Below are 15,582 nucleotides of genomic sequence, written 5' to 3'. Positions count from 1 at the left end.
TAGACTATTTTATTTAGACCAAAAAGACTGTCTGTCCACAGATAGATTTTGCCTCCCTTCACAAACCTAGCAGTGTGTGTTATTTGTGCTTTTTATTCCACTGCATCTGCTAATCATCAAGCCTCTGGTTATTGACCATGCCCAGGTTGACTATTCCCTGATGTTCTTCATGTTTCACTGTTGCAGTCATCACATTTGGGTTATATGCTTGCAGTAGCCATCAGTCGGCCTGATTAACAAAGTCTCGAGTCCTGCGTCAGTTGCTGTCTCTTCTTCCATGACACCAGGTCATCAGGGGTATAAAAACATGCAGCTGATGCCATTACATCAGTCTTTCTTGCCGTGTGGTGCCCGAAGCAGAAGTAGTTTGCAAGTGCCGGTCGGCTGACTCCTGAAATTTTCATTTTTCGAGTTTCAGAACCAGTCTTCAACTAAAAGCTAAGTACCCCGTTGCGGAAAATTTTCGTGCTCTAAACCAATGTCAGTAAAAGTAAATAATTGCATTTTGTGTGGAAAGCAAATACCTCATAAAGGTTTTCATTCGTACTGTATTCCTTGCCTAGGCCCTGACCATGACGTACCTCACTGTTGGTTTTGTGCCTTATTTAAACCACGATCTATCCGTCATCGGTATATTTTCATTTCTAAATATTTTGGTGCTCGGTTTAATTTTCCTTATATGTCTTTGGTAAGCCATCCAACTACCGACATTCTGAAAAAACGATAGAGAGAGAGACAGGCCGCCGAGGTCCAAAACTGCCGAGGACGCTTCTCCTAAGCCAGTCACCAGTTCGCTGGTACTCAGTGAGGTGCTTTTGCAGCCCCTGATACCCACTACTTCAGATTCACAGGCCTCTACTGAGACCCATTCGGAGTCCAGTATGCCACGAGATGCTTCGGAACCTGCGGATTTTTCTACCTTGGATGGGTCCAGAGCCGCTGGACAGGCACCAGCTTCTGAGGGTGCATTCAGACGTACTGATTTGTGTATTAAACCGATGTCGTCTTCTTCTTCAAGGCCTAAAACTCGAACCATGCCTAGAAAACTGATGCCCAGAACGCATGGCCAGGCCTTTATGCCTAGAAAACAAATTATAAGAATAGCTGAATACCTTATTACTTTAATCAGGGGAGGCCAACCTTCCCCCTCACCAAGGACTGAGTTTGCTTATGATACTTTTCACCAGGATTCTGAATTTTCTGTTTCCTCCAATGACCAGGATTTACCCTTATTTACCTATGAGGATTCTGATGCAGAGGACTCTATTCCCTGTGCATCCCCCCCAAAGGATTTCTCTTTTGGTGAAATCTTGCATACCCTTAGGGAGCATTTTCGTTGGGGAAAGTCAGGATGTTCATCATGCTTCACTGTTGCAGTCATCACTGTAGGGTTCTTCCTGCCGGCAGGCAACCCTCGGTCGGCCAGAATCCCAAAGTCTGGGTCCGGTGTCGGCTGTGTACTCACCCTCCCTGATGTCAGAGCACCAGGGGTACAAAGCTCCCAGCCGACGCCATGTTCTCCAGTCTTTCTTGCCGCGTGGTGGAAGCAGTTTGCAAGTGCCATTAGGCTGACTCCTGTTATTTTTGGTGCTTCATACCGAAGACATTCTTCTTTTCAAAGCTAAGTAGCCCTTTGAGGAAACTTTTTTCTTGCTCCAGACCGATGACAGAAAAAGTTAATAATTGTATTTCATGTGGGAAGCAAATACCTCATAAGGATTTTCACTCTTACTGTATTCCTTGTCTAGGCCCTGACCACAGCGTAGCTAGTTGTTGGTTTTGCGCTAGATTTAATCAACGCACTATTAAACGGAGATACGATTTTGCCTTTCATTACTTTGGGAGGCGATTTAATTATAACATGTCGTCAGATACGCTTCCGACTACCGGAGTTCATAAAAGGCGCAAGGATAAGGATAGGCTTCCGAGGTCCAAATCAGATGACAGTTTACAATCAGAGCCAGCTGCTGGTTTGGCCATCGTCAGTGAGGCGCTTTCCCAGCCCCTATCGTTGGCCATTACAGAACCGCTTGCCGAAACGGACTCCCACGAGGAGCCAACTAGGCCTTCGAATACTCCAGGTGCAGGACCTTCGGATAATGCTCCCTCGGATGGGTCCAGAGCCGCTGTGCAGGTACCGGCTTCCGAAGAGGTTTTCAGGCCTATGCAGCTTCAGGTAAAGGCAAAGACTCCTTTTAGGAATCTAGCTTGGCCCCTGACTCTCTACCCCCTGCTCCCAGAAAACCTGATAGATATTACAGGGTCCCTGATTCTCACAAGTTCCTTTTCCTTTTCAAAAATCCTACTGCGGATCCTGAGACCATTTCACTGGGACCCAAGGGCATTAAAGCTACTACTGCCAAAAATCCTACCCTCTCTGATGGAAGACTCCAGGGCGCTGGATAGATGGGGTAAGAAGGTATACACTTCTACAACTTTGGCCATTAGGACCTTAAACTGCCAGTTTCATATGTTAAAGTATCAGCAGCATATTATTGGATTGCTTAAGCAGAAAATGATGTTAATTCCTGATTGTGCTGAAAATAAAGATTTACTGCATTCAGCTGAACATGTTGGAAAACTTTGCAATGTGGTTTTGAGTCACTAGAGGCATCTTGCAGGGCTGCTGTTACTGGGTCTGTACTTAGAAGGCAGCTTGGCTTAAATTACTGGATGCTCCCTTAAATCAGGACTGCCTGTTTGGCATCAAGGCAGAAGAAGTTCTTAAAAAGATGGAGGAAAAAGCTAAATCTGTGCAAACTGTTAAAGATTTCTTACAAGTACAACCACCAAGGTTTAGTAGGCATTGGCCTTCCAAGAATTGGTCCTTTCCTGCCTCTTCCACACCTTCTCAGTCCAAGCCCAGATCCAGCAGAGCACCCAGGCTTCAGTCCCAGGGTATGCACAGGATTAAGTAGTGGGGGGCCTCCACTTCCAAATCTGGGAGTAAAAAGGCTCCCCCCATGGTAAACTGTCTCAATGACATCTTTCTAAAACATCCAAGCACTTCTCAACTGACCACCACTTTGAGGGGGGGGGGGGGGGAGATTGCTCTTCATGCAAAGAACTGGGAACTCATTACCCAGGACAAATGGGTTTTAAATGTAGTGTCCCAGGGATACAGATTTCACTTCCACACGTTACCAACACCAACCGGGTGGCGATATCAACCCCCAAATCAGTGGACAGAGGCCCAAAATCAAGTACTTTCTCTCCTAAATATAGGGGCTATTCAATTGGTACCAGAAGAGGAAAAGGAACAAGATTTCTACTCCAGACTTTTCCTGGTACCCAGAAAAGACAATTCATGGCATCCTATCCTGGACCAGTCTACTCTAAACACCTTTTTGGTAATTCCAAAATTCAAGACTGTCTCTTCACCAGTTGCTTCCTATGCTAGGCAAAGATGCCTGGTTGGCAACACTAGATTTAAAGGAAGCATACCTGCACATCCCAATCAGGGAATCTTGCAGGAGATACATACGCTTCAAAGCAGGCTACAAGCACTATCAGATGTTCTTCGTGTTTCAGTGTTGCAGTCATTACATTTGGGTAATCTGCTGGCAGGTTGTCCTCAGTCAGCCTGAATAACAAAGTCTTGGGTCCTGCGTCGGTTGCTGGCTCCTCTTCCATGACGTCAGGTCGTCAGGGGTATAAAACATGCAGCCGATGCCATTTTCATCAGTCTTTCTTGCCGCGCGGTGCCCGAAGCAGAAGCAGTTCGCAAGTGCCAGTTGGCCAACTCCTGAAATTTTCGTTTTCGAGTTTCAGAACCGAAATCTTCAAACTAAAGCGAAGTACCCCATTGGGGAAACTTTTTCTTGCTCCTTACCGATGTCAGTAAAAGTTAATAATTGCATTACTTGTGAGAACAAATACCTCATAAGGATTTTCACTTGTACTGTATTCCTTGCCTATGCCCTGATCACAACGTGCCTTGCTGTCAGTTTTGTGCTAAAGTTAACCAATGCACTATTAAGCGTTGGTATATTTTTGCTTTTAAATATTTTGGTTCAAGATTTAATTACCCAGAAATGTCGACTACCGGAGTTCACAAGGAAAAAGACAGACATACCGTCGAGGTCCAAAACCGATGAAGCTTCTCCTAAGCCAGTCGACGGTTCGCCGGTACTCAGTGAGGCGCTTTCGCAGCCCCTGATACCTGCTACTTTTGAGTCGCAGGCCTCTGCCGAGACCCATTCAGAATCCGGTATGCCACGAGATTCGCAAAGTATTGAACCCGTGGATGTCTCTCCCTTGGATGGGTCCGGAGCCGCTGAGCAGGCTCCGGCTTCTGAGGGTGTTTTCAGGCCTCAACATTTTTACATTAAACCGATACCAGCAACAAAACCAAGGTCAAAAATAACTTCTATGTCTAAAAAAACGACGCTTGAGCCTCGTGCTCAGGCCTCTATGCCTAAAAAACATTTGATCAAAATGGCTGAGGATTTAATTACCTTGATCAGGGGTTCCCACCCCCCACCCCTTGCTAAGAGGCCTAGGCAAGGCACTGATTATGAATCTTCAGATCAGGTTTCCATTTCTTCTGATTCCTCTTCCGATCAGGAATTTTCTATTCCACCCTATGAGGATTCTGATGCAGAGGAATCCATCCCATCTGCATCTCCTCCTGAGGATTACTCTTTTGGAGAGACTTTGCATACTTTAAGGGAACATTTTCACTGGGAGAGTCAGGACTTTTCTGAATCAAAAAAGAGGCTTAGGGATTTTCTTCTTCTTCCTCAGCATAGGCCTTTGGCTATACCTCCTGCATTAGACATTGTTGATGATGTGTTCTCGGAATCAAGCATGGCTCCAGATTCCCTGTCTCCGGCTCCTAGTAAGCCAGATAGATATTACAGGGTTCCTGACTCCCACAAATTTCTTTTCAAAAATCCAGCTGCTGATCCTGAGACTATTTCTCAGGGTCCCAAGAGTGTCAAGGCTTCTACTGCTAAAAATCCTACCCCTTCTGATAGAGATTCCAGGGTGCTGGATAGATTGGGTAAGAAGGTTTATACATCTGCAACATTGGCAATCAGGACTTTAAACTGCCAATTTCATATGCTTAAATATCAACAACATGTTATGGGCTTACGGAAACAGAAAATGATGTTGATTTCTGATTGTGTGGAAAATAAAGAGTTGCAGGATTTATAGCATTCAGCAGAAAAGGTTGGAAAGCATACTTTGCAATGTGGTTTTGATTCCTTGGAGGCCTCTTGTAGAGCCGCCGGTACTAGATCTGTGATTAGAAGGCATGCCTGGCTCAAGGAGCAAAATCTGCCTGATTATGTTAAAGCTAAATTGTTGGATGCCCCTTTGCAGCATGATACTCTGGTAATAAGACAGAAGAGGTTTTAAAGAAAATGGAAGACGAAGCTAAATCTATGCAAACGGTAAAAAATTTCTTGCAAGTGCAGCCACCCAGGTTCAGTAGACACTGGCGTACTAAAAATTGGTCCTTTCCTGTGTCCAACAGAGCCTGACAGGGCAGGCCCAGATGCTCAAAAGGCTCCAGATATCAATCACAGGGTTCTTACAGGTCAAAGCAATGGGGTGCCTCCACCTCCAAATCTGGAGGAAACAAAGCACAACCCTACAGTAAGCAGTCTCAATGACTTTCCTCTACCATCTCCAAGCACTTATATTTTGGCAGCCCCCTTGGGGGGAAAATTAGCACTTCATGCTCAAAATTGGCAGTTAATTACCCAGGACAAGTGGGCATTAAACATAGTATCCCAGGGGTACAGATTTAATTTCCATACTTTGCCATTTCCAAACGGATGGCTGGATCTGCCACAAAACCAGTGGGCAGAGGCCCAGAAACAAGTCACGTCCCTCATGGATATGGGGGCTATTCAGCCAGTACCAGAAAATGAAAAAGGACAAGGATTTATTCAAGACTTTTCCTGGTACCCAGAAAAGACAATTCATGGCGTCCGATACTGGACGTATCTATTCTGAACACGTTCCTGGACATTCCAAAATTCAAAATGCTGACTTTACAGCAGCTTCCACCTGTGCTAGGCAAGAATGCTTGGTTAGTAACTCTGGACCTAAAAGAGGCATACCTGCATATCCCAATAAGGGAATCATGCAGAAGATACCTCAGCTTCAAAGCAGGTTTTTTGCATTACCAATTCTCTGCACTGCCCTTTGGCTTATCTACTGCGCCGTCTTTACAAAGTGCCTGGCACAAGTAATTGCATTCTGCAGACAAAGAAACATTCAAACTTATCCGTATCTGGACGATTGTCTCATTCAGGCAGAGGACAAGGACACTCTTCTTCAACATCTGGCATTTGTAAAAAGGCTTCTAGCATGCCTAGGGTACACCATAAATGAAAAGAAATCACAACTGGTACCCTCTCAAATAATTACATTCCTGGTTGCAAGCTTGAATACAACTGTCCAGATGGCTTACCTCACGCCAGACAAACAAAGGCAATTGACAACTTACTTCAAACAAGTGGCAACCAAAACCTAGTTATCTGCAAGACAAATTCTGCAGGCTTTGGGGTTCATGGCATCCTGCATTCTTCTAATTCCATATACGAGACTGCATATGAGGAAACTTCAGTGGTACCTAAAAGGTTTATGGAATCAACATTGTCACAGCCTGGAAACAATGATTCCTTTCATTCCCTGCCTACAACAGGAGTTTCTTTGGTGGGCAGAGACATGTCATCAAAACAAGGGACTGTCATTCACTCTACCCCCTGCCACCCAAACCCTAACTACAGATGCATCAGACTATGCTTGGGGGGCCCACCTGGCAGGGAGATGCATTCAGGACAAATGGAGCCTAAACCAAATGCATCTGTATATCAACCAGAAAGAAATGCTAGCTGTTCAGAATGCTCTGACAGCCTTCAAGGACTTACTTCATCCAGGACAACTACTGATAAAGACGGACAACACCATAGTTATGTGGTACATAAGCAAGCAGGGGGGTACACATTCCTACCCCCTTTGCAGACTAGCCATGTCCTTGTGGAACACAGCCTTGGCTTACCAAATACATCTTCAAGCTCATTTCCTGCCAGGAAAGCAAAATTCTCTGGCAGACGACCTAAGCAGAAATCTTATGGACCCGCACAAATGGAAACTGGATCCACAAATCTGAATTGGGGAGCCCAGACATAGATCTATTTGCCTCTCCCCAAAACTATCAGTTGGACAACTTCTGCACAAGAACTCATCACAAAAAAGCATGGAAAGTGGATGCTCTGTCCCTCAGCTGGAAAATCCTATCAGTCTATGCCTTTCCCCCTCTGCCTCTACTCTCCAAGCTCTTACTAAATGTCATACAGGAAAAAACAAAATGATCCTAATTGCTCCAGACTGGCCTCGCCAGCACTAGTATCTGCTTCTAAGGAATTTATCACACCTTTCTCCATGGTACTTGCCTTAAACACCTCACCTACTGTCTCAGCAGAACTATCAAATTCTGCAGACTCAGATCCAATCTCTGAATCTTGCAGCATGGCTAATCAACTAAGTATTCAAACCACATCTCTCAGTAAACCTGTGATGGATGTCATTTTGGAAGCCAGAAGGCCTAGTACTAGAAAATCTTATGCTGATAAATGGAAGAGATTCTGTGCTTGGAACCAAGCACAAGGAATAGACACAGCAAAGCCCAATATTCCTCAGATTTTACAATACTTAACTGAGATGCTTGACAAGGGCCTATCTTTTTCTTCAATAAAAATCCATGCCTCTGCTATCTCAGCTCATTACAACACAGAGCCTCCTCTCTTTTCTCATCCACTGCTTAAACAGTATCTCAGAAGGGCCAAAAATTTAAGGCCTGCCAGGAGAGCACCAAGTCCTGCATGGGACCTAAATTTTGTGCTGGAAAAACTCACCCTGCCTCCTTTTGAACCAGCAGCTACTGTGGATATAAACTTTCTATCTTGGAAGGCAGCTTTTCTTTTGGCAGTCAATTCAGCAAGAAGGCTTTCAGAACTACAGGCTGTCATGGCAGTGGAGCCTGTCATTATTTTTTACCCGGACAGGATGGCCCTCAGGACCAATCCCTCTTTTGTGCCTAAGGTGGTATCCAGTGTGGCTCTTAACCAGACCATTCACCTGCCAACATTTTACCCAAATCCGCAGAACAAGGGGGAGCAGATTCTGCATTCATTGGATGTACACAGACAGCTAAGATTCTACTTAAACAGGACCGAATCTCTAAGAAAGTCTGAGCAACTACTGGTAGCATTTGCTGCAGGATCAGAGGGGAAGGCTGTATCAAAGCAGACTATTTCTAAATGAATAAGCCACTGCATTCATTTCTGCTATTTGCACCACGGTAAACCGGTGCCCAAGGGGATCAGATCACATTCCACCAGGGCTGCCTCTACTTCAGCAGCTTTTCTCAGAGGGGTCCCAACCAAAGACATTCTAGAAGCTGCTACTTGGAGCTTTGTTCATACCTTCACAAAGCATTATCATTTACCTCTCTTCTCTAAATCCAGGGCAGGTTTTGCTACTGCAGTCCTGCAGGGCCTTATAGCCGCTCCTAATGCTATTTAGTTCCATCCTCTCATCCATAGCTTTTGGATTCTACCCAAATGTAGTGACAGCAACAGTGAAACACGAAGAACATAAGTACAGTTGTGTACACTTACCATAAATGTAGATGTTCGTGTGTATTCACTGTTGCAGTCCGTGTTACCCACCCGCCATCCCCCAGTCTATACCTTTTTTTGCCTTCACTATACTCAAAAGCCTTTGTGGTGTATTTGCTTTTAGTTGAAGGTTAAGTTTGTTTCTAAAAGTGCATTTATATATTATAGTTTATTTGTATATATTTTTGCTCCCCGTTTGGGGGGGCACCTGACATCCCTCTTTCATGCCCAAGGTGGTATCCAGTGTGACCCTTAATCAGTCCATTCATCTGCCAGCCTTCTTTCCTAATCCACAGAACAAAGGGGAATGAATACTGCACTCCTTAGATGTGCACAGACAGCTTAGATTCTACTTGGACAGGACTAAACCTCAAAGGAAATCTGAACAACTGCTGGTGGCATTTGCTGCAGGGGCAGAGGGGTATGCTATTTCAAAGCAAACTATTTCTAAATGGATAGGCCATTGCATTCATTTCTGCTATAAGCACCATGGAAAACCTATTCCACAGGGGATCAGACCCCACTCTATCAGGGCTGCATCTACCTCTACAGCCTTTCTCAGAGGTGCCCCTACCAGGGACATCCTAGAAGGTGCTACCTGGAGTTCTGTGCATACTTTCACCAAGCATTACCATCTGCCAATTTTCTCTAAATCCAGAGCTGGCTTTGCCACTGCAGTATTGCAGGGCCTTATTGCTGGTCCTAATGCTATCTAAATTCCTCCTCCCATCCTTAGCTTTGGGAATCTACCCAAATGTGATGACTGTAACAGTGAAACACGAAGAACATAGTACAGTTGAGTACACTTACCATAAATTTAGATGTTTGAGTGTATTCACTGTTGCAGCCCTGGTTACCCTCCCTCCAGCCCCCTTGCTTCTTTTGGCTATACCTCTACTCTCCTTTACTATGCTTAAAAGCTTTTTGGTGTATTTGCTTTTTTGTTGGAGGTATAACCTTATTCATTTATAGATTTAATTGCTTCTCATTATGGGGGCACCTGACATCTGGGGCAAGAAAACTGATGTAATGGCGTCAGGTGCATGTTTTATACCCCTGACAACCTGACGTCATGGAAGAAGCGACAGCAACCGACTTGGGACCCAAGACTTTGTTAATCAGGCCGACTGAGGGCTACTGCATGCAGATAACCCAAATGTGATGTCTGCAACAGTGAATACACTCGAACATCTACATTTATGATAAGTGTACACAACTGTACATTATGGATGTTCCCCATTGAGACCAAGAGTTGGCTGGGGGTTTGACCGGGATTTTTGGATGCAGATCCTTAAAGAGAATAACAATACCCATACAGAATATTATATTCATAAAGTATTCTAAGAACTAAGCCAACATGGAAATGGGAAAATGAGATTCTGCCTATAGGAATGACTGCAGTTAGGGGTACAGACAGTAGGCAAGAGGGAGTTGTAATTTATTGGAGAAAACTGCAAAAGAACCAAGGTATTGGGAGCAAATAATTAGAGAGAGAATGGTAATAGAATGGGAAGAGGCCAAGAATTCATTTGGGCTGCAGAATACAGATTACCTTCACTATTAAGGATTGATATCTGAGTATAGGCAAAGAGAACGTTATAGCGGCATCCTAAACGAAAGACCAGCACCTGTAGAGATTTTAGTAAAATCTAGAACAGAAGCTGCTTTAAAAAAAGGAATAATTAGTAGAGCATACAAAATATTGCATAACTATAAGAATCAATCAGAGGAGGTTAGAAAGGATTGGGAAGAGAGACTTGATAAGGAATTCACAAAGAAACATTTGGGATGTATGTATATCTCCCAAATATGCAACAAAGTCTAGAAGATTTATGATCTTTGCTTGAAAGTTTTTACATAGGTATTTTTATACCCCAAGTAGAATCCAAAGAATGTTTTCCTTGTGTACAGTGGAAATGTTGGAGGTGTGATGGGGAAGAAAGAAATAATTGGGAGCATATTTTCTGGGAGTGTAATAAGTTGGTCGACTTCAAAGATTCCCTGCAGACTGCCGTTTTAGAAATGCTGTTTTAGCAAATTAGTGTAATTAATGAAATAATTTTTTTTGAGTTATGATTCAGAATCAGAATTGCCTAGACATAGTAAGGCCTTGCTGAGTCTAATTATGGTTGCTGCCAAAAAAGCAATTATTAGAAAAGCAAAATCAAAGTCTAAACCAACTTTACTAAAAGTAGTAATTATAGTAACAGAGATAAGACAACTGGGCTTGGGATTTTTAGAAAAGCGGAGGAGCAAATTACACAGAAAAAATTAGAATTGTGGGAACAAAACATGCAGAGGAGGAACAAGGTTTAAAAGAAGGCAGAATTTGAATGAGCTACGTAATGTTTCACTGACCTTGACTACATAGATTAGAAGAAATGTATAATGTTTGCAACTAAAATTATGTTATCCTGGTTTGTTTTCATTTATACAAATGTATGATTGCCTGTGTCATATGTGATGATTTAATAAAGATGATGCTTGTTTAATATAAAAAGAGCTGGCTGGGGGGCGAGTAATACAGGCAGGTTCAATGGTGGTCTGTGTCCTGAAATCCTGGCAGTGAGATGCATTTATTTGGGTTTACCTCCTCCTCCTCCTGGCCAGGAAGACCAGTGACAGACTGAGTCAGCTGAGGAGGAGGAGGAGGAAGATGAACAAACAGCCATTCCTCAGTATCTTCCTGTCAGCCTGAGGACAGCCATGGCTACAAGACTGTTACATTTAGCCTCATTTCTAACTAATAGGAAAAGTGCTACATAGCCATTTCTGATTCATCCACGTTGTGATTTATGTGGAATAGATCAGTGTATAATGATGATGACCAAACCTAGGAGCAGCATAAGGCAGGAACTGCTACCCATATTGAGATGAGTGTTTTGTGTAAGAATCCCCACAAGAAGTTTGAAGGAGAAGTTGAAGGTATAAAATCGATACATAAGTCACTGGATGAGATAGTGTAATATATACACAGGGCTCTGACTGGAGTGGTCCAGTAGATAGGTGGTCTTGAAAAAATGGCACCCAATCAACAAAAGAGAATTGTGTGTGTGTACTAGTTGTAGCTCTGATTCATACATGTTCCAGCCTTGTACCCGTAAGCTTTGTGGTACGTCATCCATCTTTTTAACTGTTGACATTATTGCGGCAGTCATTCTCTTCCCTTCCCATAAGAGAACTATCATACACAGTTTAGTCCACAGTTCTTGACCTGCAGGTGGTCCTCAGCCATTTAAATTCTGTTTCTGAACAGTCAGTCAGTAGTGGCACAAAGTGATGCTGTTCCTTTGTCAGCAGTTTTGTGCTTGTGTTTGTGCTTAGATGTTCAAATGTGTACAAAGGTTTATTACTTCAGAAAGTATGTCTCAAATGTTATATGGAGAAAGGTCAGTTAAGGAAAGGTATGTGACATTTTATCTGTAAATGTATTTGAAATCACTGAGTAAGTGATTGAGAATTTGTACACTAATACTTTATTCCATAACAGCGTTTCCTTTTCTTTAATACACTTCTAGGATGAACCTTTATTCAGTTGGAAGTTTTGTCAATCAAATTTATTTAGTGGTAACTGAAAAATAAATAATTCTAACAGTTTATTAATTCCCCATTTACTTAAGCTAATTCATGGATGTGGGAGAGTTAGAGCTTGTCCCGGCACGCAACTATGTACAGTGCAGGGGAACTAATCCTGAAGAGTTACCAAACCCATTGTAGGAGATGCACATACATTCCTTGTCACACAAGACTGCATTAAAAGCACCACAGCTAAAAATTGAACTGGAGAACAGGCAGTAATGCCAGCTGTTGCTGCTTTGATTAAAAAGGTAAAAATGCTCATCCTCATCTCAAGACTTGTTTTTTGGTTTGATGTAGTTTTAATACCTGAGGCATGACATAGCAGTTACAGGGATGGTAGTAGTTTCAGTGGTCCATTTGGTCTGCTTTTTTCTAAGCTGACTTTTAGTGTGACTATATTGACTTTGAAAAATATTTTCTGTAATATTTTTTTTTTAATATTTCTTTTTAACCATTTTCTTCTCAATACATTTAGCCGAGTGCCTCTCTCTTTGAAGCCTGTTGTAATGAGCGGATCCAGCCATTTGATGATAATGAAGATGATGAAGACATTTGGGAGGAGAAAGAAATCAATTATGCAGCTCAGGTGAAATCAAGAACGAGGTGAGTCTGGGACTTCAGAGCATCACTGGGTGTTGTGTGTGTAAACATTTGAATCAGTGTTGGAGTGGCTAATTCCCAAGTTATTGTTTATATCATTGGCAAATCTGATTGTATTTTTTTTTTCTTGCTTTTTTGTTCTGATGAACCCAAGTCATTGTAGTTAATTATTTGGAATGCCATAAAAAAGATGCGTGGATTAGTAGATAAACTTGACTATACCTAATTAATGATGGATATGCAGTGCTGTAGTAAGATAGGCAGTTAAAGTTTTTTAGCATTTCCTTTGGCTACAGACTTGTCACATTTTGCCCTTCACAGGTTATGTTTTCATGTGTTGCTTTTCATTAGAATTTTGGGGGGGGGGGCTTTAAGTCTTGAGCCAAAGAGAATGTTGTGGCCTAAATTTCTGTTCTCTAGCTGTAACAAAGCTATGTCAAGCAGTACCAGATACTTTACTTCTGAGTTGAGTGTTATTGGAAATTGTGCATTTTTGGCACCCTTTAAGAATTTATCAGATTGTGACATTTTGGATGGTACTGCTGGGAAGGTTGTTTACTTTTTTCAGTGCCTCACTAGTTTATCCATCTCTCTAGTACTTCCTTTAGGGTCATGGCTTGTTGGAGATTTATTTTTTTAGAGAAACTCTGGATGTTCTTCATAGCCACTGTTGCAGTACAATGTCTTGGGAATTCCTGTCTGCAGGAGTCCACAATCTGCCCAAATACTAGAGAAGTTTGTACTCCCCTAAATGGTGTATGCCCTCCCTGACTGGCTAGATCTTCTGTTCTTTCTTGCTGCATTGACTAATGCAAAATACTATTTATCGCATCATTGGTCCATCAGTGAGGCTTGAAGACCAAAAATCTTTCCCATTGGGGGACCCTCTTTATATGGCTTATTCTTGTGTTTCTTCTAAATGATATCAGAAAAGGTTAATACTTGCCTCTCGTGGGAAACAGCAAAATCTCTCTGACTACAAGCAGGGAAGCTTCTCCTGGGGCCTGCCTGTTTCTGGAGACCTTGTCACCCATTAGAACAAAACCTAGACCCCTTAAGCTGAAGTGGTGTCAGGAGTTGTCCCTGCCTTCGGTGATGGTGTTGCTTACCTACTTTGATACAGGTTACATGCCGGAACCGTGTCAGACTGAGGCAGGAAATTCTCTGAGAAATGGAAATGGGACATCTCCTTCCAGCGGGACTGATTCCTATGATTCTGATGAAGCGGAGTTGGCTTATGTAATGCACCTTCCCCCACACCAGTACGTTGACTGATTTTGAAGACACCTTGACATAAGCTTTGCCCGTGAGGACCGCTCTTTTTGGGACACACTGCATAGAATGAAAGTCAAGGGAGTTTTTACATGCTCAGAACAATTACAGGTGGCTTCTGAGTCTGCTAGAACCCAGACCATTGGATATCCCTCCATTTCATGTTGTCAGATGATTTGTTTGACATATCCTTGCAGCCTGCTTCCCTAACTCCTGCTCTAAGGAAACCATACTTTTTCTACAGGGTGCCAGAGACCCATATACTCCTTTACAAGAACCCCATAGTGGATCCAGATATAATGTCTCTGGAGTGCAATAAGGGAAGTAGTGGGCCTACTTCCAAGAACCTCTTGTCAAATGACAGGGAAAGTAGAGTGTTTGACTGCTTTGGCAATAAAGCATACAGTTCTGCCACCCCAGCCATAAGAGCTCCTTACTTGCCAGTTCCACGTGCTTAAATACTTTGAGTCTGTACAGGAATAGAAAAAAAAAGAATAGTGTTGGCCTCCGGTGTCCAGACTAGGGCTGCCACCTGCCCATTTTGTTCCTGACTATTCGTAAATCAGAACAGTTGTCCAGTAGTCTGGAAAACACTGTACCAACCCCCAGTGTTTTGTTTTCAAAAGCAAACAGGTGGCCTGAGTTTGTTAAATCTGTGATTCTACTTTGTTTTTACTTAAGAAAAGCATCAGTAACGTGATTTGATGGCATCCAAAACAATGAAAAGAAGGCATTCCTCCTCCCTTAGATGTACATATGATGTTACAGAATGGCTATGGATGAGTGGAGAAAGGAAAGAGAATAAGTGGGGTAGGGGAGGTATGAGCAATGTGGCTTTGGTCTGGTTTCGGCCTCAAAAAAGCTGGAAACCCTAGTCCAGACACTTATTCAGTTGTGGCTTTTGTGCTCTTTGATGTATCGTGCAAGGCTGCAGTAATGCTGTCTGTTACCAGTAGGCATGCCTAACTGAGAAATCAACCCCACTTACAGCACATTAAAGCTGTACTCCTCAGTGCACTTATGGACAAGTTTCTCTTTGGACTCCCAGCAGAGAAAGTGTTCCAGAAACTGTGGTGGTAAGGTGAAAGACTGTGAAGTCTATCAAATATTTTTCCCCTCCAACTAGATATAAAAGATCTGTCCTGCCAAGTCTTGGCCTTTTCCTTCTTGTCAGGGTGAATCCAAGCAGCTCAGGGGGAAGAGACCCAAGTTTCAGAAGAAGGAGCAGCATGACTCCAGAACTAAGTCTGAAGGGACAAAGGACCCGGGACCCAGTATAGTGCAGCTTTGACTATTCCAAACACATCCCTGCTCCTCTCCCCTCAAAGCTCCACTTAACCAGCCCCCTCATTACTCTCAAGAGCATGGGGGAAGGCCTTCCTTCTTTTACACAGCTTAGCACCAATTCCCTGTGGACAAATGGCTACATGTCCTTCTATATCACCGTTGCAGTATTCTTCACCTTTGGGATCTCCTGCTAAGGATAGCCTAG

At 43.1% G+C, this 15,582-nt stretch overlaps 1 protein-coding gene across 3 annotated transcripts in view; it reads left to right on the top strand.

The window, feature by feature from the left end:
* The window catches only part of PPP6R2 (protein phosphatase 6 regulatory subunit 2), a 4,227,669-nt gene that overhangs the window by 2,895,239 nt on the left and 1,316,848 nt on the right, over window positions 1–15,582 (top strand). For all 3 annotated transcript variants that reach the window (XM_044088566.1, XM_044088567.1, XM_044088565.1), the window contains exon 18: window positions 12,694–12,821. In XM_044088566.1, coding sequence (XP_043944501.1) covers window positions 12,694–12,821 — 128 coding nt within the window. The remainder of the gene's footprint in view (window positions 1–12,693; window positions 12,822–15,582) is intronic.

This window comes from Protopterus annectens, chromosome 11.part0, assembly GCF_019279795.1.
Source record: "Protopterus annectens isolate FY-2018-M chromosome 11.part0, PAN1.0, whole genome shotgun sequence".
NCBI classification, from domain to species: Eukaryota; Metazoa; Chordata; order Ceratodontiformes; family Protopteridae; genus Protopterus; species Protopterus annectens.
This window is presented reverse-complemented; position numbering and strand designations above follow the sequence as displayed.